General features: G+C 39.0%; 2 protein-coding genes across 2 annotated transcripts; one reads left to right on the forward strand and one right to left on the reverse strand.

The window, feature by feature from the left end:
* Window positions 1-1,287: 1,287 nt before the first annotated feature.
* Window positions 1,288-8,760, reverse strand: LOC137254080 (succinate--CoA ligase [ADP/GDP-forming] subunit alpha, mitochondrial-like). Its single transcript, XM_067791783.1, has 5 exons — window positions 8,705-8,760; window positions 8,482-8,655; window positions 8,178-8,409; window positions 2,942-3,122; window positions 1,288-2,871 (listed from the first exon to the last, which is right to left on the reverse strand). Exons 2-3 carry the CDS (start codon window positions 8,617-8,619, stop codon window positions 8,272-8,274), a joined length of 276 nt encoding a protein of 91 aa, XP_067647884.1. The 5' UTR covers window positions 8,620-8,655; window positions 8,705-8,760; the 3' UTR covers window positions 1,288-2,871; window positions 2,942-3,122; window positions 8,178-8,271.
* A 2,318-nt stretch (window positions 8,761-11,078) lies between these two features.
* On the forward strand, window positions 11,079-25,884 carry LOC137252598 (uncharacterized). Its single transcript, XM_067788569.1, has 3 exons — window positions 11,079-11,980; window positions 23,782-23,983; window positions 25,373-25,884. Exons 1-3 carry the CDS (start codon window positions 11,334-11,336, stop codon window positions 25,643-25,645), a joined length of 1,122 nt encoding a protein of 373 aa, XP_067644670.1. The 5' UTR covers window positions 11,079-11,333; the 3' UTR covers window positions 25,646-25,884.
* The last annotated feature ends 994 nt before the right edge of the window (window positions 25,885-26,878 follow it).

Genomic DNA, 26,878 nt, shown 5'->3' on the forward strand with positions numbered 1-26,878 from the left:
TCGATTACTTAATCGTCATCAATAACTTGTTCACCAGTTATCGTCTTAATGACTTTTACATTGCTGTCGTGAAAAAGGTAACGCATGCGCTCTCTCAAAATAGTGTCCGTGTGACTCGCTTTCTCGCTCTTACCTATTGTGTTTTCACATTCCTTCTCGCTCGATGTTATTTACATTTTTAAGTTACTTCATCAGTTATGTTTTCGTTATCGCTAACCAAAACATATGCAACAACAACAACACGGGTAACTGCCCAGCAAAAATCTAGTGACCAAAGATGGCGACCAACAACAAAATATCCCACATTGTTCCACAATTGTTAGTATGGCAGAATGAGATGGCCTAATTGAAATGCCCGATACATATATGCTTGCCTTTTCTTACATGCTATGTACTCTCAAATACGTCACAAAAATTTTCTGCGAATCAGCCATTCCGTTTACCATAGTTGCACGCAACATCAATTGATAATCTTCCAAAAATTTTATGCATAAATTGTACAGATAATTTGCAAGCAGCATATAATTTCAAACAAGTAAATTGTACAGATAATTTGCAGGCAGCATATAATTTCGCACAAGTAGCTCGTCGTTCAGATGAAGAATTTAAGAAATTGTCGGCTACGCAGAAAGTGGAGACAAAATTAATTTATGCTTCTGCTGAGACTTCTAATGCTTTGCAGGTAAGTTTGCTAAGGAATTTCTTATAGTTAATAATTTACAACTATTATAAATAATGTAATATATTGTAAAAATGTTTAATAAAAGAAATGTTAATAGATTTGAATTAAAGAAATATTTTAGTTATATAGCAGTATAATCCAAGTAAAAAAACGGTCATAACACTAGTCAAAAGACGGTCATATTAACGTAAAAATACTCGTAAAGTTACAGGTATATAACTCAAAAAATGATTGCCAGAACGTGAATGTAAGAACAGTACAGCACTATAGTTTGTTTACTTTTCGATAACCTAAAACCGTATATGTGTGAGCAGTATGGACAATCACATAAATAGGTACGACGGAATGGACTGGTCACAAATGTTACTGCTGCCCTGTACAAATGCTACTTAGCGATTTACGTGTTCCATCGACACAGCTGTTAGTCATTTTCCTAGTCAATTTACGGGCACATTTTTGCTGGGTGGCCTATCGGTTACCCGTATCGGTTACCTTCTGTCAAATCGCATTTTCTATGAATGAAACGCGTCCTTTATGTTCAGATAATATTTAATTATAAATTATTCATATATACAATATTTTTTTTCAATTTAAATTATTGCCTTATTACTCTAGCGAACTTTACATATGTGAATTTTTATATTTATAAACTATATAAATACATTAACGTCTATTCATAGTCGTGCCCTTTCCGAAACCTTGTTTTGAAGTTCTTATTTTTCCTGCGCTGGTAGTGTTGCTCATCAGTTTGCAGTCATATTAGTTTGGTAGGTATAGTAACATCAGACGTAGGGAAATTAGGAAGCATGTCAGGAGCATCACCAGAATCCAAAGAAGCATGGTGATTCATTTCGTCACCTCCGTTTTCTTCCATATCCGGATTCATTCCATACTAGTCATTATAAATAGCTTGTAGATGCCACATAGGTGTAACCATACCCTCAAGATATTTCCGTTCAAATCTTGTGGTGTACACGTAAACTTGTATTTGTTCTAAATTATTCACCACATTCTAAACATAGAAAAGATGTATTAAGTGTTTGCGTAAATACCATTGTGATTACAATATGGACAAACATTCAATTCTAAACTTTTCGTTGTTACATCAATTGTTTCAGCGTGTTGTACACGTAAATGAAAATTCATACTTGAATGTATTTTCGTCTTCCAATCGCATAATTTACATTTTAAATAATGACTATTAGGCATATGAGAAATCTCATGGTCCAATAATTTGTTGAAGCTTGGTGTAGCTGCTTGAATATCACAAAATTTACATTTTGCACCACGTTCGTTATATTTAAATTGTAAATGTTCTGGTTTCTCTACACGATGCATAAAGCTTAGATGCTTTTTCCAACAATGTGCTGAATTTAATTGAAATACATACATTGGGCATTGTCTCATGATAAATTTTCCATAAATATACTGAGCCTCTTTATGTAGGCTCTTTTCTTAACATCTAATTCTGGTCGTACCGGATATGACAGTTTTGGTTCAGGTTATAATCCACACTCATACTATTTTCAGATTCTGTTTCATAATTTTCATCATTTTCAACATTAGACTTTGCATCAACATCATTATCATCATCGTCATTTTTTGATAACTCTGTTTTAAGCTTCATATTTATCAAAGGTTCATCTTTCTTAGTATTAGAATTAGAAACATTGTCATCTTCCGTTAAGTTTTTATCAAGTTTAGCTTTTTTCTTAGGTTTAAATTCTTCACTATCCGTACTAGAATTAATACCATCATCAACATTTTTCGTGGTCCGTTTGAGTTTTTAAATTTGCCAATGGTTTGCCTTTATTAGAATCAGAATGGCCTTGGCCATTTTCACCTTGTTGCAAAGTAGGCGACATAAGCTGGTGTTGATGTTTGCGCATATTGTGGATATGTTGGTGGTTCACTAGTCATTAATTGTTTAGAAGTTTCAACTTGTTGCGTTTGTTGTTGTTGTTGCTGGCTGATGATGTGGTGTTAACGTTTGTTGTACAATTTATTCGGGTGATTGCACATATTGTTGGTGTGTTATAGTGCTGGAAAACCTTCCGATATTGAAAGTCCTTGATTAGTGTAATCCCCACGTAGTGAACTACTCCTGTGACCGCGTCCGCGGTAACTATTACGTCTGAAGGCGCTTAAGTTACAGGCATAGCTGACATCGCTTATATAACAGGTTGACTCTAAAGTAAAAACCAAAACAAAATATTAGAATCAGTGTTTATGAATAACATATTTAAAATAAGCTCTTACAACAACGTGATCGGTGGCTACATCCCCGTGAAAGTAGTGTGGTGTTCCTCCTTGTATAAACGTAGATACTGGATGTGCTCAACCGTGCAGTTTTCTTCTAATTTGAGCAAATGTATGTTCTTACAGCCACAGCTGGAATATTTGGGATATTTCTATCCTCACATCGTCAAAATCAAATTACCTAGAGTGAAAAAGAAACTCATATCAGTGAGAATAGATTAAAAGTTTTTAATATAAGCCGAAAAGTGTTCCATAAATAGGGCTCCACACATAGCTCTTTTCCAAAGGCACAAGAGAAATTTCAGATAACTAGAATCAGGACCTGGTAAAGTAACTTCAAAGGCGATTTAGTCGCCACTACTTCGTATGCGCATTTCTCTACGCTCCCTTTCGGCATGCATCATCAATTTCGTCATTACTATAAAGGCCATCTTGCTCACAGCAATCCAACAATCTATTTGTCCGCAAATTCGTGGAACTAAATTCCTAATGGAAGGTTCCTCTCCAAAAACTCTGTTTACAGACAGTCTTTCGCCGTGAAAACGGGGGCAGTGAAATATTACATGTTCTGCGCTTTCCAATTCGGACGGACAGCTTGGACAGAAAGGATCCTCCTCTATCCCACGCTTATGTAGATATTCCTTCAAGCCACCGTGCCCGCTCAATATCTGTGTGAGATGGTAATTTAGTTTGCCGTGTTTTCGCTCGTACCATTCCGCTATATTCCGGACTAGCATGAAGGTTCAGCGCTCTTTTCTCGAATCTTCCCGCCGTTCTTGCCACCTAACTATTGTTCGTGACCTTGCGCTTTTCTTAGCATCTTCAGATGGTCGGCTGAATCCAATGCCATACAGATCGGCCATTTCACCTGAGAGTAGATCTACTGGGATTTTCCTGGATAAAACATGGATCGCGTCGTCGGAACAGCACATGCTATTCGTATAGCAGTAATGCGGTAGGCTGCTAGTATATCTTTTTGGTGGACCATTTTAGATCTGTGCCATACTGGTGCTGCATATAATATTATAGAGCTGGTTACGTTGGATAATCGCTGACGGGTAGCTTCGCTTGGGCCGCCGATGTTGGGCATTATTCGCGTTAGGGTTCCACTAACTCTAGAAACTTTGTCCCCACCGCCCTGAAGTGCTCCCTAAAAGTTAGTTTTGAGTCAATGATTACTCCAAGATATTTCAAGGAGGGCTTTGAATTTATTTGAAAATCTCCTATGGTTAGGACCAACTCATCCACAGTCCGCTTTGAGCTCATCAGAACCACTTCTGTCTTATTGCTAGCCATCTCCAGCCCCGTGTTCGTCAACCATTCCGTTATTCTTCCCATGGCGTCATTACATAATGCTTGGAGCAGATCAAGTTTCTTGGCCACTGCTACTACGACAATATCATCTGCATAGCCGACAATTTCCGTGCCTCCGGGAAGGTCGATTTGTAGCACCCCGCCATACACCGCATTCCAAAGAGTTGGACCTAGAACAGATCCCTATCTAATCTATCTATCTATCAAATTATTCGGAGCAGGTACGGAACTTATCTTGGGACACCCAAAGTGCACCCACGCTTCTCATGGCTCCAGCGGGTTAGCGGCTTCCTAGAACTTAAGCCACTTGCTGCTTCTAGATCTGACATCTGTCAGCTGGAGTCTTAGCCCGGCAAGCGCAGGTCACGAGCACAGAATGAAATCGATCGTTTCCTCCTCCAACTCGCACTTCCTACATCTGCTATCACTGACCAAGCCTAATTTAAAGGCATGTGACGCCAGAAGGCAGTGTCCAGTAAGAATACCCGTCATGAGTCTAGTCTACAGTTTAATGATAATAAAAATATAAGAATCAGTGTTTATGAATAACATATTTTAATTAATCTCTTACAACAACCTGATCGGTGGCTACATCGCCATGTAGGTAGTGTGGTGTTCCACCTTGTATAAACGTAGGTACTGTATGTGCTCAACCGTGCAAATTGACATTAGCAGTAACATTATTTACATAAACATAGCTTGGTATTTGTGCAGGCCTCAATATAGCATACATTGGTCCAGTTCGGTGTGTACCAGCCACTGGTACAAACACTTTTGAATGCATAGCTTTCATATAGGATGGATGTCCAGCAGTGCTCCGGTTGTGCCAATATGTAATGGGCTGCTCCGTCTCTTGGTACGGTTGTATAGGTATAGGCGGGTGCAATGTATTACTAGGCTCAAGATCGGAAGGTACATAGATGGCTCGAAGACGCCAGAGGGGATTGGAGCCAGAGTTTTCGGACCCAGAACCAAAATATCAGTAACTCTAAAAGCACATCCGAGCATTTTCGAGCGGAAGTATTCGCCATAAGTTAGTGCGCTAAGCTGAACCTTCAGCGCTGATACCCCAATGAAACAATTGCCATACTCAGTCAGGCAGTCAGGTTCCACTAAAGGCACTTGCGGCGTTCGAAATAAAGTCAGCACTTGTCCTTCAGTGCGTAGAAAAGCTGAATCAATTAGGAGCACACAACGTAGTACTGTTGGCCTGGGTCCTAGGCCACAGGGGAGTGGAGGGCAATGAGCAGGCGGACTCCATGTTTAATTTGTTGCGTCTCTCCCACAAATTGTCAACCCCCCAGCAGATCCTTGCAGCGGGTCTGCGCCATACTCTCCTCTTCCGGGAAGGTATCGACCCCAATCCGGGTACTTCTCCTGACTACAGTATTGAGAAATAGGTTTGCTGCGTTTACCGGAAAAGAATCTTTTTAGGACGGTCATATATATAAGGGCCTGAAATATTTCAATGAACTTCCTAATCACATAAAAAGTAGTAATAACTTCAATACTTTTAAAAAAAGTTTATTGGAGCATTGTAAAACCCTTCCAATAAGATAGTTTTTTTTTCTTTTATTTTATTACATGATATACCGATACTGGAGCGCGAAAAGGAAATGGTAATAATGGTAGCAGCAAAATACAATGCATCCGGCCCTAAGGGAAAGAAAATCGGTCGCCACCTGTAACTCCAGACAGTTCCAACAACTAATTTCGCTGGAATTCGGTATTTCCAGCTGGTATTTACTGTTGCTGATCGGAATCATTCGCATTCCGACAGCATAAATATAACAATAAAATTATATAATGTGTAACAAAAATAACGAAAATAAGGCCAAATAAAAGTTGGAGCAAGGGGGATTGGAAACACGTCCTTTTCAACCTCCCATTATATGTTGAGCTGTGCTAATCGGAATCTTCATGCATTCCGACAGCGTCTTTACTAAACAAAGTTGAGGGGTGATTGGATACACGTTATTTTCAATTTCCAACATCCAAAGACATGTTTAGCTGCATAGATCGGAGACTAATACATTCCGAAAGCTTAAAATACACATATAATTGAAAAATATAAGATCCAAATTTTGTTGCCTTATGCTGGGAGCACTGGAGGATTGGAAACGCGTCCTTTCCAACCTTCCTTTAATGAGTGGCTTCCAGACTCGTCCCTCTGTCACGCTAGTAAATATGCTGATCGGAATCACATGGCATTCCAACAGCATATTCAATAGAAATAAGTGATTATAACAATGAATTGTACTTAGTAGTTTAAGTTTTGGGCCTAAACAGCCGTAATAATAAATAAATTAAATTAAAAAAATAAATACTCTTGTCAGTGTTTCACGTGCAAGGGATGGTTGCATCGGACAGGTTGCTCTGGGCTAGATTCCAAAATCCAGCGTCCTCGTAACTTTTATAAATCTTTTGTGGCTCTTGTTGTTCACGGCCTCATTACATTATGAGGAAATACGGCACCTGAGAACACAGCCGTATGAAGCTAAAAAACACAAGCATGTCTTCAGTGAACTCCACAAACAGGCGTCGGACCTCTATGCCGGTGATTCCTGTACTCAAAGAACAAAACTAGCAGAGGAGGAACGCACTCTCCCTAGGGAAACGAGAGTAGTCACTCTAGCTCAACTTCGAGCTGGATAACGTAACAGGTTAAACTCTTACCTATCCAGAATCAACCCCGACATACAAAACATTGTCCTGCTTGTAATGTGTCCCCACATGTCACCAACCATCTCTTTAACTGTATTGTGCAACCAACGCCTCTAACACTCCTCTCATTATGGCCCACCCCTGTTGAAACAGAAAGTTTCTTTGGACTCCCGTTAGAGGACATTGATGACAATTTGTGATCGGTCGCACCTATTGGATGGGGCGAAGCACTGCTACTACAACAACAGCAGGCGGACAACACGGAAAGAGAGGCAGCAACTGCATGACCCATCAATCCCGAGCCGTTCCTGCCAGTTGGCCCACAGGGGCATTTATTAGCAGAAGGGAGGGAAAGAGAGAACACTGGCGCAATATGCCAGGCCTGAGTCAATCTAAGTTACTGTTAGGGGGTTACAGCACAACTCGATATAGGGCATTAATAGGCCTCTCAAAAAGATAACCTAAGAACCCCAACGGCTATTCTTACAAGACACTGTAGACTGAACAGTCACATGCAAAAGCTGGGTATAGTATCGAACAACACATACCGATTTTGTGATGGATCAGCAGACGGTGGACCATATCCTTCTAGATTGCGGCGCAATTTCAAGACGTAGGGCTAAGTTTATGGGCTCACCATGGCCAGAGCATTCCCACATTTAATCCCTCAAGCAAAGAACACTGCTGGGGTTCATCAAGGAAGTCGGCTAGTATGAGGTGCTGTGAAGGAGATGTGCAAGTCACTGTGCAATCCTCAATAAATGATCTATCTATCTACGTTCCGGTAACAAGCACCATTGTGGTACTAGCCCCACCATCTCGGGAACTATTGATATGACTACATTAAACCTTCTAGGGATTGAATACTAATAATGCCGGCAATGCGAAAGTCTGCTAAAATGCACCATTATCCATGGAATGCTCGATATATAACTTTCCACGGCTGTGGGTAGTAAGGTGTTGATGTCCTCTCTTAACGCAATGTAATGACAACTGCGATGCAGGGAAAATGACAAAAATCTTGCAAATCTACTGATAATAATTAATTTTTCCTCCCCTTCTATGCAGTTCTATGCATACATACATATGTATTTTTCTCTCCAAATGCTAATTAAAAAAATTAATTGGTTTTCACATGAACTTCGAACTCTGTCGTATTTGCATTCTTCAGTTGATTATCAACAAAAGCATGACAAATTATCACTAAAAAATTCATACATGTTGCTTATATATTTAATATGGTAGCCAACTTACTTACCCTTTCTGGTGCGATAATTCCTGGACAACCGGGCCTGACTAGACGCGATTTTTTTTTGCCTTAAGAGAGCGTGCTTAACGCGAACCCTATCATGTTATGGCACAACTTTGGTGATGCAAAAAATCAAAGACATTTCTGCTTCTAATGCTTCTAGGATAGCAGCAGCAGCTCCCGGTGGCACCACATAAATAACAGTTGCATGCCGATCAGTTGCCTTTTTTGCTCCGGCTACCTATTCAATTTTAATTCACATTACATTATCTACTATTGCAATTTTTAATCACTACAAATCAATATAAACTACCGAAGCAAATACTGGCAAACCAAGATGCGTAGTTCCACCCTTTTTTAGGGAAATACATCCAACCAGTTTGGTACCGTATTCCAAAGCATGTTGCTTGTAAAGTACCTTGTTTTTGTAGATTTCCTCTGATTTTGGCATATTCTGAGCTGAATCGCAACCCGGCGGAGATGCTATCTATTAGAATAATATAACATTTTTTTTTATTATTTAAAAATGCACATACGTATGAATGAAAATCAGAAAGTAAATAATGTTGTTGTTGTTGTAGCGATAAGGACACTCCCCGTTACCGACATTGTTGGTCCTTTGCCGGATGCAGATCGGGTACGTTCCGGGAACCATTAAGGTACTAGCCCGACAATATCGGGAGCGATTTAGTTGACATAAAACCTTGTAGGCCATCCCGTCGATTCTATACAACTTAATATGGTAACGATTTAAAAGACGGTGCACCACCCAATTTTTATCAAAAATTATCAAACGTGGAATCAAAAGGCGCGCCTTGAGCTCCGTTTTTGATATTATTTGATATTTTTAAATTAGGTGGTGTACCGTCTTGTAAAACTTTACCCTTAATATTATTTTTGGCGAAGGCCGCCAACGCAAAAAGATGGTATCTGCAGCAATATTCTTAATTTCCGTCACATGTCACAACTCAAATTAACTTAATGTTATTTTGGGCGAAGGTCGCCAACGCAAAAAGGTGTTCTCTGCAACAAAATTTTTAATTTCCGTCACATGTCACAACTAAAAGCACAAGATATTTTTCGTTGTAAACAATTTATATTTTTTTTGCGTTTCAATGTTTTCCGGAATAATTAATGAACTGTCATTTCGATGACAGCATGAAACGTCGATGTGTTAGTGGAGAGCGAAAAAAGCTTTGAATGTGTGGGTGAACTGGTTACCTCCGTCTTGTAGGGTTTATGCTCTTATATTTTCGCTCACACGAGGGATTTATCTTCTAGTTGTTGCTGGCAACAATCACAGATAAATCCCTCGCGCCAGCTGAAGCGGGTACCAGAACAAAAAATGTGCCAGCCGAAACGAAAAACGTGCCAAAAATTTTGGTAAACTTTAGTTTGACCTAAAACTGTAGAATAGCGTTCAAAAATTATGGGAAAAAGGATAAAAATACTTGTTTTAGTGTAAGTATTATTAGTTCGAAGGCGGAGGGTAAATATTATTTCCCATTCAAAAGTTATCACTAAAAACAGGTTTTGTAAATATGAACTCCCTATGCAACCAGTCCATTTTGATCACAGAACCTGGAACGCCAGACATTTAGGATAAGCCCTATCCATTGAATAATGTAACTTTTATATCATAGGTCCGATTTACTGAAATTCCAAAAGAATATATGGTTTTCACTGCGAGTTAAATGCGTTACAATATTTGACTAATTAATTTAATCGAAATGATAGTTTTACTTAGATTTGTTTATATTTAACTCTAACTAGTCGTATTATTGTAAAATAACTTTAAGGAAATAAATATTTTACGACTATCATTTTATTAAATGATTGAAACTATAATCGCCGAAATGTATGTCAAAAATCCCCATTTTCAGATATATTCATTTTTGTTTGCAGTGGCATCATTGATAAATGTTATAAAAAATGTGCATTTTGACAGCGCTCTCTCGAAACAAAGAGTTGCAAATCCATTCATCTATGGTGCCTATTTGCATCTTTTACGCTGGCAGTCAATTTTGTATACAATGTTCTTTTGTTTTTTTATTGGGATGTTGGGATGTTATCTTTCATTGTTTTGTATAGTTTCCCAACGTTGTTCCTGTTCTTGTATGCAATCTTATGTTGGTTTTGTACCCTTTGAATTTTCGAGTTATCTTCTGTGTTACGTTTGGGTAATATGATATCAAAAAGGTTTTTTTGTCTGTCTGTTGTTGTTGATTGTTGTTATTGATTTCGATATTTGACGTTTTAGTGTTGTTGTTGTCTATTGAAAATAGTAATTTTAAATTATAAAATAATTTCCGTATTCTTAATTAAGTGATAGAGTGACTATGTTTCATTCAAAATCATTTATATACAAAGCAAAACTTGACGAAGAAGAACGCAGAGATTTATATACATAGATATAAGTAAGAAATGTTGGTCAACTGAATGTCTGAATGTCATAATTCTTTATAGAACTGCGAAACTAAATTAAGTTATTTTAATTTCTTTGTAAACTGTACTAGGCCAAATTATTTCAATTGAAAACCCGAATATAGGAATTTACATTTAAAAATATTACGATTACTTCCAAGTGGGACTATAAAACTTTTCATCAAACCCGAAACCCATTAAGTGCGCAAAGTTCCTACAGTTCAACTATACAGGATGACACCTCTCCCACTTATGTCAGGTTTTTCGATAAAAGCTTCAACTGCAGTTGAAGTTGAGGTCAGTTTACTTTAGACGCATTATTGAATTTGACTACTCATCACAGCACTCATCACTGCTAAGTTTTATGTTTCCATTCCATACCATTCGCACCAACACCAATACACAGATTTTGACAATTTGAACAGACATATTTTGTTGCTTTACAGATGAGCCAACCTGTATATAGTTGAACAATGGTTTCGGCTTTCAATTGTTAAACATCACAAATATTCTAAATTTTTATTTTCGAAAAAACATCAAAACTGTATTTAGAAAATACTTCAGTCAGTCGTAACGTTTGTACGATTAGGCAGTAATCGCGTGTGAGTATAAAGAATTTCGGCCAACAATATAAGCAGGATTTACAATACAGATACCAAGATCAACTACAGATAAACAAGACGGCTACGCTATTTATTTAACACAAAAGTCTTACGGTCTTCTTCATACAAGTCAAACAGGATGTCCTTTGAAGCTGCTACCCACCGCCAATTCGATTTACCTTGGGATAAAGCCTCGGATGAACCCCAAGAGTTAGAAACAGATACTAAGCATTCTGCATTAATAAAGCCAACGTGCAAAGAAAAAGACCTGCCAATTCAAAACCCGCTCGGTTATGAAACGCATACTGGACAACAAACACCCGGTCCATCGGCTAAGCGTACCGAAGACAGTAGAAGCAGTCATACGCTGTTTGGGCCACAGCACACTAAGTCCATTCGGCAAATTGGGTCTAATCTTTATAACGAAAAACATGCAGTAAACGCAAATAGTTATCTTCCCAATCCGGTCAGCTATAATCTTGTTCAACAAATTATACAAACTATAGGGGAGCTAGAAAGTACACTACTTGACGACCAACAGAACGATTTCAATCTACGCCTAGAATACGAACTTCAAACACAAAAGCTAAAAGATTTATGTCATTCACTAGAAAATGAAAAGGAACGTAACGTCCGGCTTATGGAGTTAATTCGAGGTGTCGACCCTTCATCCTCTGTTGATGAGGAAGAGCTAGATAATGCGCTTTCACGTTCTGGTACCATGGAACGTTGGTCGCGCTCATCGAATGCATATGAATCGATAAGTCCGCTGCTCATGCAACAAAGGTAATTCAACTGATAGAAATTTGTTGTCTTATGACAGCAGAGCTTTGAAACTCCTGAATTCAAAAGATCAGAACGGGTTGTTTTTACAAAAAGAGGAAAAAGGGGGACAATTTAATCAGCGAAAACTGTAGTAGAAAGTGACCTTTGGTATGAAATTAGTCTCGCCGTACCATTTCTTACTGAATATTTTGTGAAATTATAGAGGTAAGATTTCTGATTTTCTTAGAGCTTAGTTCTTTTACGTTGGGATAAGGGAAGTCTTACTACAGTGTAATATTAGGTGAGTAGCGGATTCACAGGGGAACTAGGGGATCGCGGTCCCATCGATAAAGTCCATCGAAAATGGTCGCTGACTCTAGGTGGACGCTACCGATTTTTTTCGTGTAGAGTTTTAGTGTGTCCTTTATCGTTGAAAGGCCACGCCCAACTTGAGGTGCAGCGGCCTATCAACTACAGATACAGAGTGAAGATCAGTTTCGGTTGAGCTTGCGTAAGAAGCGATGGGTCGATCTAAGATCGTTCGGTATTGACTGAACGGCTTTCCCTGCCTTTATTTAAGGTAGTTTTTCACCTCCCTGTGAAATGCGGGTACGTAGTTAAGCCTTAGACAGCTTACAAATATAACCCTTAACCATGGCTTGATGAATTCTGGTCAAATTAAGAGCCGTTTGCAATAGAAAGATCTCCAGAAGCTAATATACCTGGTAACTTAAAACCTCGGTTGGATGTAAAAGGGTAAAGAGTAATAAGTACAACACACTTGTCATAATATTTCCATTGTGCATTTTTAATACAAGTTAATAGCCTTGAATATTGTAAATTGTTAGATTTATTGAGCTAAAAGGCTTCAAGATGAATAAAACTTATTTTTTTGTTTATATTCATTTATAATTCATTTGGTCGATATTTCAACTTCAATCTGAAGTCATCATCAGGACTGGGGACAAAACAAAACAATAATAATAATTAATTTAATATATACTTAAGTACATATTCAAAACAAAGTCACCACTTACACATATGGATATGTATGATCGACTGATTGGAGGAATCACAGAAAAATAACAAATAAGGTAAAAATGCAAAGAGATTAAAAAATAAACAATTTGGAAAAATCCCGTAAGTATAAACAATTTTCATGAACCGCAAGTATAAACAAAAAATACAATAACAACATACATAACAACATGACTTAGTTTAACAATTATGTGTGTGTGCATGTTCCCCTGTTTGGATTGTTGTGCTGCTATCAAATGACCGCCTTATGATGTTGTTGTTTCAAAACCAAATTCCTGCAAGCTTGTGCCATGGTTCAATTATGTACAGGTTGGCTCATCTCATCAGCTGATTTTATTTATGACATTGCATGGTCGAAGGGATTGTCAAAAGGAGATGGCAAACTCAAAATGAAACCAACACATTGGCAACATTTTACTTACACATACAAAAACTGCTAAGTTTTATGTTTCCATTCCATACCATTCGCACCAACACCAATACACAGATTTTGACAATTTGAACAGACATATTTTGTTGCTTTACAGATGAGCCAACCTGTATATAGTTGAACCATGGCTTGTGCACAATTTTCTGTGTCGATTTTAAAGTTCATTCTTTGTTCATTAGGGGTGTTCAAAATATGTAGCATTTCTAAAGTGAATCGTTTATTATAATGTTTTTCATTCTCTAGAATGGCTACGTTTTCAAAGTCAGGGTAGTGTCCTGTGGCCTTGCAATGGGAAGTTGAAGCCGTCTTGTTGTCCGAAGCGTTTTTCCTTAATTTTATATTGGACCTATGAGCGGAAATCCTTGTTTTGAGTTTTGTTGTCCCAACATATACTTTGTCGCATACGTAGGACCCGTCACCATTGTACGGGATTCTGTAAACAACATCAGATTTCTCCTGACTTGCAGGTACACAACTAGAACCTAGATTATTTAAGAATATAATATATCAGAGAAAAATTACAGAGTTTACAAATGGTTACTAGGACATGTTTCTGAATTTCACTTCTTCATCAGCTAGGAACTCGAAATCTCCAACATTCATACATTATACTAGTGTAAAAGCAGATGCCTTTATCCACTCAACCATATGAATGGCCCGCTGCTCGCTTTGCAATTGGTCTCTAAGTGTTGCCTTTTTGTTGTTATTCCTTTTATTAACCATTTAGGTACATACTTATTCTATATGTTTTTTAGGCCGGGTTTCTCAGTGCGAGTTTAAACTCCAGTTAAAGTTGACTAGAGTTTAACCCTTCCACTTCGGCCGCTTAAGCTGAGATGAGCAGCAAAACTTAATATTATCGAACACAGTGGCAAGGTCAAACTCTAGTCAACTTTAGCTATAGTTTAAACTCGCACAGAAAAAACAGGCATTAATCCTAAATGTGTGGAATAATTATGGGCGCGCTCCAAGAGCTTAGTAACATTGGGTTTATAGCATTGCTTTTAGAGCAGTACTTCCGCTGTTCACTATTATATCAATATTATTATATCAACACTCAACTCCAGAGAATCTAGCTGAGGAAGAAGTGAAATTCAGAAACAGTTCCTAGTAACCATCACCGCATTGTTATGATAATTTTTTTCTTAAATGAAAAATTTGTTTTATTACAATAGAAGAAAGAAAAAACTTAGACTAACTGCCAGAGCTTCGTTGCCTAGATCCACTTCGGAAACTGCTACATTCCTTCATCGGCAACGTTTAGGCGCCGATATCACAGCGTTTGTTCGTTTGTCTTCATTATTTCTACTTCTATCTTTGTTTCTTGCCAAATGGTTTTCACAGCTCTGCGACATCTGTTGCAGAAACGATGTGAAAATTGGACCTTTTTCATGGCAATGATGCCATAGTGCCATATTTATTGACACTTTTTCCCCGTGCTCTGGGATGCATTAACAATTTTTGTTGTTATATCGGCCTACTGATTTATAAGATCGCGGATTCGAATAGAGCTCAAGCGAAAATTTGTAATTTTTCTCTAATATCAATAACAAAAACAATTGTATAAAGCAATTTGAGCATGTCTCGCTAATTAAATACAGATTTAATAAATTTAACTATAAAATAAGAAATATAATATTACAAAATTATGCATATATGTTCTTAGAGGGCAATTGTAAGCTTTTTACTTGTCTTTCCAGCAAACCTGTTGTGAATGAATCATAAGTTAAACCATTGTCAGTCATAACGAACTGGAGTATGTATCTTTGGAATTGAATGTATTGTAATTCTCGAAATTTTGTGCATCGTTTTTGTATGAACCCATTCCAACCTAATCGGTTTATAGGCCAAACCAACTGCTTTTTAGGGTCTTTGCACAGAACCGTATTTTTTAAAATTTTCACCATCTCTTGTGGTGATGCTCAAGCTCTTACTGAGCAGAAAATCGATTCAGTCATACTAAGCAAGATATTTTCGAAATGCCAAACTTTTCGACCTCTGGTCTCGACCATCGCAAGACGCGCACACGCGTTGCTGTGGCTGTTGACGCGACTTCCACAGTGCCAAAATAATTCATGTTTTCAGCTTTCTATTTCAAATTCCGATATTTGATTTTTTTTTTCACCTAAAATGACTGGAAAAATAAGAGTTTCCTGTTTTTATGCATGTGTTCCAAGTCTATATATTTGTTTAGAATGCACTACGAGTCCGCCAAACTAATTATAAATATCGAATTGAAATATACAGGAGTAGGTGTGAGATGTTTTTGAAATTCGTTATTTTTTTCAGCGTTCGGTCGTATTTTATATTGTTACGAATATTAACAACACTAAGGGGTACTGCCATCTCTAAGCCGATGCTAAGAGTGGCTTGTATGCACATCCATAAATCAATCATTATGTATCTACATAAACGAATCAATCATTATGTCTACAGATATGTACGTACACGCAGCGGAGAAGAGATGCACAAACACCTGCAGATATCTTATCTGAGATGCTCCCAAAAGTATGCAATTGTAAATGTGCAAGTGTCGCTCACAAATACACGCTCATATGAGAAGCTATACACGTGCTTCTGTAGTTATAATTATATGGCAGTAACTAAGTAAATTCTGGAAGCGCTCAGAAAATGCAACGAGGAAATCACAGAGTATAAAAGCACCAGCGGTAGAGGCGCGAGAGTCAGTTTTGATTAAGATGCTATCTGGCGAGCAATAGTAGTGTTATTTTTTGTGAAGTACTTTAATAAAAATTTTTCCATTAATCTATATTGGAGTTATTTATTCAACAGTTTAGTGATTCGAACTTAGCAGAAGGTTGCAAATAAGGGGATTTGCAGTAAATTCGTTACAATTGGTGTCAGAAGAGGAATTGTTGAATAAATTGCGAAGATTGGGAATACAACAAGGACATGGCAAAGTTCAGTGAATTGAAGATCCAGCAAATGAAGAAGGAGTTGGAGAGCCGTGGATTGAATACAACCGGCATTAAACTCGAACTTCAGGCACGACTACGAGAGGCAATGGAAGCAGAAGGAATTAACGCGGAAGAGTATGTCTTTCATCTTGATGTCGACGAGACAACAACAAAAATTGAAGAGAAAAACGAAACATCGCAGACAGTTACGAGCACAGACTTGAAAATGATATTGGCTGCAATAACTGCTCAAACATCGGCAGTTGCATCTCAGCTGGAATCGCAGGAGACACGTTTAACATCCAAGATGGAAGCACAGGAGGCACGTATTTCAGAAATGTCGACACAGATTACATCAAAGATGGAAGCACAACTGAAAGAACAAGAGACACGCATAACAGTACAACTCGAAGCGCAAGAGGCGCGTATATCATCAAAACTCGAAGCGCGCATGGACGAGAAAATAACACAGTTTGAGGAAAAAATCGAGGCCGAGGTGGATGCTTTGAAAGGTCGTATACAGGAGCTGCAACTAAATCCGCCAGCTGTTTCAGCAAGCAATACGAAGGTAAAAACTCCATCTTTTGACGGCTCTGTTCCTTTCCAGGTGTTTAAGATTTAGTTTGAGAAGACCGCAGCAGTTAACAACTGGAGTGCTGAAGATAAAGTTGTTGCACTATTCGTGGCATTGAAAGGATCTGCTGCTGAAATCCTACAGACTATTCCAGAGGGCGAACGGAACTGTTATGAAGCATTGATTGGCGCTCTAGAGAGACGATACGGAACTGAGCATAGGAGACTGATATACCAAATGGAGTTACTGAATCGCTTCCAGAGGCCTGGTGAAACATTGCAAGAGTTTGCGTCGGATGTTGAAAGGCTAGCACATTTAGCGAATGCGGACGCACCCGTGGAATACACTGAAAGGGTAAAGTTTCAGAGCTTTATAAATGGCATACGGGACGCCGAAACAAAGCGAGCTACATACGCAAACCCAAAGCCAACATTCGCAGAAACGGTGTCACAAGCTCTGCAACAGGTTGCAACAGCATAAGTGGTTTTAATAACAAAGCTGGAGGGGATGAGTAAGAGCGAGTAAGATGTAGAGATCGAGAGCTATCTCCAGCTATTGAATGTCCTGTGATATCTGTGTCGCAAATTGGAAGGAAATCAAGCAGCCTTACCGTCAGAGGGAATGTCGATAGCAAGGAGCGTGTACTGACTGTAGATACGGGCGCATCTCATTCCTTAATCCGATCTGACTTGGCCAACAGGAGAGTAAAACCGTTACCTGGAGCAAGGTTGCGTACGGTCACTGGCCATTATAACCAAGTCCAGGTAGAAGTGATCTGTGAAGTCTTAATTGGGAATGTCATGGTTCTACACAAATTCATTGTGGCGGAGATTGTTGATGAAGTCATATTGGGAGTGGACTTCTTGACATCAAGATCGATATGCAGAGAAGGGAGATGCGTTATGAGAACCAGGATGTGCCACTTAACTTCAGTTTGGAAACAGGGTTCAGCAGTAAGCGAGTGCTGGTGGAGGAGATTCGGCAGAGACCAAGAACGTCAAGGAAAGTAGATCGAGCAAAGGTTGATGGATCGAATGGGCCAAATAAATCTAAATCAAAAGTACATGCGAGAGAAACACTGGCATTGACAAAACCTAATGGACGCACTAAAACGACTGAAAGAATTTTGCAGAAAGAATGCAAGGGTGGTTTCAAGCCAGCGCGCACCTCTGTTGGGAAACGTCGGAACGATAATGAGTATGTGAAGCCAATCCACCAAGAGCAAGATCTACAAAGTAGTTCATTGGCCAAACAACAGCGAGGGAACCATCAAGGATAATGGGTAGTAAGATGAAACGCAGGTACGATGAGAACAATAATCCGGAAGGTTTCTTGGAGGGAGATTTGGTACTGTTATACAACCCTCACCGGCGGAAAGGTGTTCCATCCAAATTTCGGTGCGGTTGGGAAGGCCCGTTCAAAGTTGTGAAGAGATCAGTGACACCATCTACCGCATACAAACCATTGGGAAACTACGAAGTAGAAGAGTGGTATATTTGGAGATGCTAGCGGCGTTTAGATCGTCCCGATCAGACTTAGGTGGAGGGCAGTGTTACGAATATTAGCAACACTAAGGGGTACTGCCACCTCTAAGCCGATGCTTAGAGTGACTTGTATGCACATCCATAAATCAATCATTATGTATCTACTAGAGATATACACCGCCGAAAAACGCCGCCGCCGCCGCCGATTTTGGTCGTTTTTCGCACGCCGCCGCCAAATGTTAAAAATATCGGCGCGGCGGCGGCGGCGTCCGGCGCGGTACTATATTTTCTACTCGTTTAAGACTCTTTAGGCCATTTATTGTTCTTGTCGAAAATTGGTCGCATATGGTCGAAAATGGCATCAACGGATGCGCATCGCTGCCAGTTAGAAGAAACTAATTGCAAAATTTAACTCTTTCTGACTGTTTAAAAGTTATTTAAAAAAACAAGTAAGGACGGGACTGTCTTTGGCTGTGCCGAAGACTTCATACCTTTCATGAATGGGGCTGAACAATAACCTTATCCCATTCGTAATCTCCAAATAACGCGCTGTATAAGATAAGAAATATATGGTGAACCGATGTACATACCTAGCCGATTTTAAGATTAATATAAAAAAATGGCAAAAAACCCCCTTATCTGAACGGTCGGTTGTATGGGATATATATTATATATAGCTCCGATCGAAATGATTTTTTCGTGAAATATTCTATGATATATTAGAATAAATATCACCAAGTTTAACGTTTTTATATTGGGAATTAAGGGAGAAATCGCCAAAAATCTTTCTATCTGAAGGATCGGTTGTATGGGATATATACTATATATAGCTCCGATCAAAGTGTTTTTTTCAGAAAATCTTCTATGATATATTAGAATACATACCGCCGAGTTTCACGTTTATACTTTCTAAATTGCGGCAGGAATGACCAAAATCGTCTTATCTGAATGATCGGTTGTATGGGAGATATATTTTATAGTGGTCCGATCCTACCGGATCCGACAAAGTCTAATATAATACAAAAATACATCCTTGTGCCAAATTTCATTGAGATATCTCAAAATTTGAGGGACTAGTTTGCGTTCAAACAGACAGACGGACGGATACACGGACGGACAGACGGACTTGGCTATATCAACTCAGTTCGTCGCTCTGATCAATTCGGTATACTTAATGGTGAGCCTATCTTCTGTATTTCTCAACGTTACAAATATTTGACCAAAGTTAATATACCGTTTGATGTTCATGAAAGGTATAAAAAGCACTTTCAATGTCAGCTTAACACGGACTTTGCATTACCCAATTCACCAAGTTATTAAAACAAAACACTAAACAAAAGCAAAATCCTTTAGTAGGTTCTAGGGACATAAACACTCCTTTGAAATGATTCTTACCTCATACTTAAGTTGAGGATATATGTACGTATGAGAAGGGTTTGAAAAATCACTTAATAGTCTTACATTCAAACATCTGTTGTCTGTTTGCGAAACTATACAATAGCGCCTGAAATGTTCATTTTGATTTTCACACTTCGTCCCTCAACACCCAAGTCTCTCGGTTTGACATTTCCTAAAGTTGGCAGCCTTATCCAAAACTAGTCCCTTGGAGTGAATCACATTGAATGTGAATACGTAGGCACGTATATTTACCAGGTGACGTAGGCACATATATTTACCATATTTGTCCTTCGCAAGAACATTCAAAGTGGTGAAGCAAAAGCTTTCCCAAGACAGTCGAACTAATGACCGTGTGTGCTACTACCCTAACGTAGTGGAGAGTCGAACTAGTCTGAAAACTGAAGCTACGCGGTCACCCATAATGAGCTCACCCATTACGCAATGACATCCACTTAGACTGCTTATGATTTCGAGGGCGGCATCCTTGGCCGCAGTCCTATAGCTTCTGTGCTGACATATGGTGTGAGGGTCAGGAGGCGTGGTAGCGACTGGTGGTCGGGATTGTTTCTGTTCTCCCATCGGGAATTGAGCTCTTAAAAACAGCCGAAAAACTGGAGGTGCCCTGTGCCACGAGAGGCATGAGTATTAATAGACCATTAATAGCAAGCGTAGGTCGTTTCTGTGCGTGACCGCCAAGGAGCCACAAATGATTTAAAGAAATTGTGTTTGCGACGATTATTAGGAGTTATCCCTTGACTTTGCATCACCCAATTCACCAAATTATTAAAATAAAACACTAAAATAAAAGTTATATAATAAATTTATATGCTCACTTTGCATATTTAAAAAAATTAATAATGAACAATGAATTCAAAAAAAAATTACTCAAGGCGAACATGTTTTCAAATTGTCCTCAAGTTGTTAAAAAAAGCAAATACCGAAAAAAGGTGCCGATTTTTTAAAAAATTTATATTGCGATTGGCTGAAAGAATAAGCCAAATCAGTGATGCAAAATCTTTTAGTTTCTAGGGGCATAAACACTCCTTTGAAATGATTCTTACCTCATACTTAAGTTGAGGATATACATATGTACGTATGAGAAGGGTTTGAAAAATCACTTAGTCTTACATTCAAACATCTGTTGTCTGTTTGCGAAACTATACAATAGCGCCTGAAATGTTAATTTTGATTTTCACACTTCGTCCCTCAACACCCAAGTCTCTCGGTTTGACATTTCCTAAAGTTGGCGGCCTTATCCAAAACTAGTCCCTTTGAGTGAATCACACTGAATGTGAATACGTAGGCACATATATTTACCAGGTAAAGCTTTGTCATTCGTAAGAACACTCAAAGTGGTGAAGCAAAAGCTTTCCCAAGACAGTCGAACTAATGACCGTGTGTGCTACTACCCTAACGTAGTGGACAGTCGAACTAGTCTGAAAACTGAACTACGCGGCCTCCATAATGAGCTCTTATATCATAAGGCCGGAAAACAGCAGTTAACATCTTTCAACTTAAAATCGGTCGACTTTCATTCTAAAATATCGTTTTGATTTAAGGAACACTATTGAAATCAATGCTGTGAACACAAAAGTCTGCAAACTTCGGTCTACATTTTAAAAATTTTATCCAGGACAATGACGTCGATGAAAGTATGAGTTCGAAGTCGCAGTCCTATGGCTTCTGAGCTGGCATATGGTGTGAGGGTCAGGAGGCGTGGTAGCGACTGGTGGTCGGGATTGCTACTCTTCGCACATCGGGAATTGTAGCTCTTAATCATCGGGGATTATAGCTCGAAAAAACTGGATGCGCCCTGTGCCACGAGAGTCGTGACTATTAACAGACTATTAATAGCAACCATAAGTCGCATTTGTGCGTGACCGCCAAGAAGCCACAAACGATTTAAAGAAATTATATGTGCGCGACGATTATTAGGAGTTAATCCCAGGTGAAACTACGCTTTGCACGAGATATACAGACAAAAATGTGACCATTTTATGTATCTCTATTGCTTTTCAGCAGACGCCGCAGTACCAATTCCAAAGACCGGGGTTAGGTTCGAAGCCTCTCTCGAGTAAGTGAACGAGGGACAATCAATCCGCAAGGAGCTATTCCTGAACATTTTTGAACGACCTGCGACATTTTGAGGCAAAACCCCGGATCTTTCCGAACCAAGACCTTGATTTCCTTAAATACATAGAAACAAAACCTTTCCTAAATATTATTTTTTTAAATAGAAAAATCAAGCTTTTTAAAGTAAGAACACCGGCGTACGCCGTCGCGCCGCCGATAAAGTGATCGGCGTAAACCTCTAGTATTTACATAAACGAATCTATCATTACGTCTACACATATGTACGTACACGCAGCGGAGAACAGATGCACGAACACATGCAGATATCTTATCTGAGATAATCCCAAAAGTATGCAATTTTAATTGTGGAAGTGTCGCTCACCGTGGTGTGATGGTAGCGTGCTCCGCCTATCACACCGTATGCCCTGGGTTCAACTCCCGGGCAAAGCAACATCAAAATTTTAGAAATAAGGTTTTTCAATTAGAAGAAAATTTTTCTAAGCGGGGTCGCCCCTCGGCAGTGTTTGGCAAGCGCTCCGGGTGTATTTCTGCCATGAAAAGCTCTCAGTGAAAACTCATCTGCCTTGCAGATGCCGTTCGGAGTCGGCATAAAACATGTAGGTCCCGTCCGGTCAATTTGTAGGGAAAATCAAGAGGAGCACGACGCAAATTGGAAGAGAAGCTCGGCCTTAGATCTCTTCGGAGGTTATCGCGCCTTAAATTTATTTTTATTTTTTAAGTGTCGCTCACAAATACACGCGCATATGAGAAGCTATACACGTGCATCTGTAGTTATAATTATTTGGCAGTAACTAAGTAAATTCTGGAAGCGCCTGGAAGATGCAACGACGAAATCACAGAGTATAAAAGCACCAGCGGTAGAGGCGCGAGAGTCAGTTTTGATTAAGACGCTATCTGGCGAGCAATAGTAGTGTTATTTATTGTGAAGTACTTTAATAAAGGCCATTTTTCCATTATTCAATATTGGAGTTATTTATTCAACAGTTTAGTGATTCGAACTTAGCAGAAGGTTGCAAATAAGAGGATTTGCGGTAAATTCGTTACAATATTTTACTTTAAAAAATATTAATTTCATCATTTGTTTTTCTAGTACCATAAGCAGTCAAGATTGTACGGATGTCGAAAGTTGGAACGTCCTGTATAGTTATAGATAGACGTCTATGAATATCGTTCATAACAAAAGAAGTTTCTGATCCCATGCCTGAAAGGACTATTGCGAAAGAGTGTGGCAGGGTGGAACGTTAGAAATACTCATATTTCATTGACTACAATTTCCGTATTCCACTTGGAATAAAAGGGTTGAAAAGGGTCAGAGGCACCCACGCATCGGTTCATGAACATTTACAAACTTTGCCTAAGAGGTTCGAAACAATGAAACGAATCGCTTCTATTTTTTATGCTCCTTCCTGTTTCACTGCGGCCACCGTGGTGTGATGGTAGCGTGCTCCGCCTACCACACCGTATGCCCTGGGTTCACACCCCGGGAAAAGCAACATCAAAATTTTAGAAATAAGGTTTTTCAATTAGAAGACAATTTTTCTAAGCGGGGTCGCCCCTCGGCAGTGTTTGGCAAGCGCTCCGGGTGTATTTCTCCCATGAAAAGCTCTCAGTGAAAACTCGTCTGCCTTGCAGATGCCGTTCGGAGTCAGCATAAAACATGTAGGTCCCGTCCGGCCAATTTGTAGGGAAAATCAAGAGGAGCACGACGCAAATTGGAAGAGAAGCTCGGCCTTAGATCTCTTCGGAGGTTATCGCGTCTTACATTTATTTTTATTTTTTCCTGTTTCATATTAGCGTTGACTTATTGCGAATAAATTAGTAAAAAATCATAGAAAATGTTCGAACAAATAACTAATTCCTATTTACTTGTACTTATTAATTTTTAGGTATGACGAGCTATCTTACTCATATAAGCAATGTCGCAAGCAATTAATCAAAAAGGAAAAGCTTCTGAAATTGAGCAAATGTGAAACGGAAACGGCAAAAGCGCGCTACGACAATCTCCTAGATGAATATAAATCTGCCCTTATGCGCATTGAACAGTTATGCCTCAGGTATTTGCAATTACAGGCAAGAAAGAACTTGGAGGTGAGAGAAGTTTAATTTTATTTTTAAAATATCAGCAGTAGCATAATCTTCTTTCTCTACAATTTGTGTGTCAAAAGTTTTTATTGCACATTCAATTTTAGTATTCCGCATTTGGAGTGTAGACGCTGTTCCCCAACTCATTCGCATCATCTGCAGATAGGAAATGTATGTTAAGAAGCCTCTGAAGGGACTCTTCACTGCCGCGTGATTAGTTCCAGTCATCTTTCTGTATAAATCTCCCTGAAATATATCTTTTCTGGATGGGATTTTCATCAGCTTCGCCGTTTCGCTGGAGCAATCCACACATATATTTTTATACGCTGTTGACATCTCCATTGAAAAAATGTCAATGGAGTCCTCCAGCTTCTCTATGCTTGCTGTAGTTTCTAAAGGTGTCCTCAATTTTACCCCCTTTAAGGGAAAAGCTGCAGCTCTTATATGATTGGTCTCAGAAGCATAGTCAGTCAAGGACTCCAGTCATACCTTGAAATGTCATGCTCGTAACTCAATGTGAAATCAAGCACATTACTCGATGTTGGCCCAACATGTGTATGAACACTGCTCCTGTTCCCCTTTTGGAGCCTACTCTGAAGTACATAAAATAGGGGCAAACCTCCATTGTTATTATCGTCCTCTACCGAGCGAACCGTCCTTTCACCGGCTTCCCCTTTTTGAGTCATGTAGCAGGTTGCAATGGTAGGTGACAGTAACTGCTAGGTTTCAGTGCCTAATTTAGATCGCTTACATAAGTATGGGCGTTTTCACATTCCCGACACTGACCCCGACACGGTTTTTTCAAAGTACTTACACATTATAAACGACACGACACGATTTAACAACACTGCTCATAAAATAACAAACAATGTAACAAATAAAAACAGCTTGTCGACGACGACACTGGTGGAATGCTTGCTTCCCGCCGACATGTCGTTGCCGACAACGGCATAAAGCTGTCGTGTCGGCAAGTGTGAAAGCGTGCCCATATAATTATATGAATTTGTGTTCCCACTGCTGTCGTTGTCGGTGTCGTGTCGGCTAGTGTGAAAACGCTTTATAGGTGCTTTTTTCCCATGACAGCAGCAATCGCTAAATTCCGGACCCACGCACGCTGAATCCAGAAAATGTTGTTAACTTGAGATCAGCAGTTTGTCTTTTGATGAAATAACCATACAAGTTTGTCGTCTTGACAATAAAACTCTTTTGAATTAACCAAAATGCGATCAATCAAAGAATAGCAATCCTGATTTGTACATTTTTTTAGCTTCATATTTTGCGGTTTAATTTTCATAGGGTTCGAATCAGTTACCTATTGCCAATTTTTGGCAGGGTATAGATGGATATGAGGGTACAAATATATTACAACGTTCTCAATTAAAGCTCTTTTTTCAGATTCACCGCTTATATGATGCTTTAAATTGCGCCAGTGATAGTATTGGAAATGCACAACAGCTAATCGATTGCTTGGATGAAGAGACCGTCACAATATATATGAAAGAAAAGGACAATAACAGCGACAGTAACAACGAGACCAATGAAACTGACTACAATATAGCAGCCTTTAAACAAAATTTGGAGTTATTCGTAAAGTCTTTACGTCTCTGCCAGTGGGTACAACACACTAATAAAAATGCAAATGATAATGATACAATTCCAAGAAATTAATATAATAAAACTGAGTGCATACCTTTGTTAAAGGAACTCACGGTTGCCGATTTAGAACATCGTTAAGTTTTGCAGCGTAAACATGAATGGGAGTTCTTGAATATATTTTTAGAGCAATGTACATTATAAATAAGCATTTTCTCTTAAGCTTTCGCGGCAAGTCAATTTATATTTTTTATATCTCTACACATATTATTTGATTCATCATTTCATTGCAAATTTTATCGAACGATTTTTAATGCAGCTCACTTTATGCAGAAAAAAATATATATTTTATATAAACTTATTATATATAATACAAATTTTTGAGCCAAACAAAAGGGAAAGTGAGTTTAATTTACACATGCATGTACATATGTACTTATATTGATTTAATTATTTAACTGCTTTTTATTTTTAAATACATATATACATACATACTTTATTATACGGCTCATCTTATATCAAACCAGCTTGAGCGCAGACCGTACAGCTATAGCAGTATAGCGTCAAATACCGGACGAACAAACTACCAGATCTCGTATCTGAGCTCCTATGTGAGAAGGTGTCTCACAGGTGGAGATATAGTGGACCGGTGCGGAAATGGCGAACGAGGGATACACGAGTACACAAATGCATCCAAACTAATGGAAGGGATGGAGTAGGCGGTTTGCTGTGCTCAGGCCTCCGCCAAACAGGTCTTAAAACCTACCAGATCACTGTAGTGTCTTTCTGGTGGAAGTAGTAGCCGTGACCCAAGCATTAGAAATACTGAAGGAAAATTGCTTAATTACAGCGGCGTAGCTTTTTATATTGACAACTAAGCTGAAATTAAGGCGATAGCGATAATTTCGCTTATTTAAAGGTGTGCTAGATTGTAAGCAACTCCTATAAATGAAACATACATCTATATTGAGTCGGGCATTAATGGAAATACGAAATCGGATGAGCTATCTAAGAAGAGCGCAATCCTAATGTTGTTGTGTTAACAGTGGTTCGCCCCATTCACAAATTGTAGTCATAGGTCTCTAGCGGGAGCGAAAGGAAACTAGCAGATTCAACAGGGTCGGAACATAGGTGTTTTGTGGCGGCACATCGCATGCATTACGTATGTCGGCGTAAGAGTTTAACCTGTAACGGTACCTAGAACCAAGACGGGCCAGAGTAACTCGTGCATTTGTTGTTGTTGTTGTAGCGATAAAGACACATCCCGGAGGTTTTGGGGAGTGTTATCGATATATGTAGACCCGGTAT

The sequence above is a fragment of the Eurosta solidaginis genome, chromosome 5, assembly GCF_040869045.1.
Source record: "Eurosta solidaginis isolate ZX-2024a chromosome 5, ASM4086904v1, whole genome shotgun sequence".
In the NCBI taxonomy this organism is placed as follows: Eukaryota; Metazoa; Arthropoda; class Insecta; order Diptera; family Tephritidae; genus Eurosta; species Eurosta solidaginis.

Bases quoted from the DNA above. Each gene is read 5' to 3' on its own strand.
- LOC137254080 (XM_067791783.1), bottom strand. From the start codon at position 8,619: ATGCCAAAATCAGAGGAAATCTACAAAAACAAGGTACTTTACAAGCAA. The intron at 8,410-8,481 runs GTAGTTTATATT...AAAATTGAATAG, and splicing joins GTTTGCCAGTATTTGCTTCG to GTAGCCGGAGCAAAAAAGGC.
- LOC137252598 (XM_067788569.1), top strand. From the start codon at position 11,334: ATGTCCTTTGAAGCTGCTACCCACCGCCAATTCGATTTACCTTGGGAT. The intron at 11,981-23,781 runs GTAATTCAACTG...ATTAATTTTTAG, and splicing joins CCGCTGCTCATGCAACAAAG to GTATGACGAGCTATCTTACT. The intron at 23,984-25,372 runs GTGAGAGAAGTT...CTCTTTTTTCAG, and splicing joins AGGCAAGAAAGAACTTGGAG to ATTCACCGCTTATATGATGC.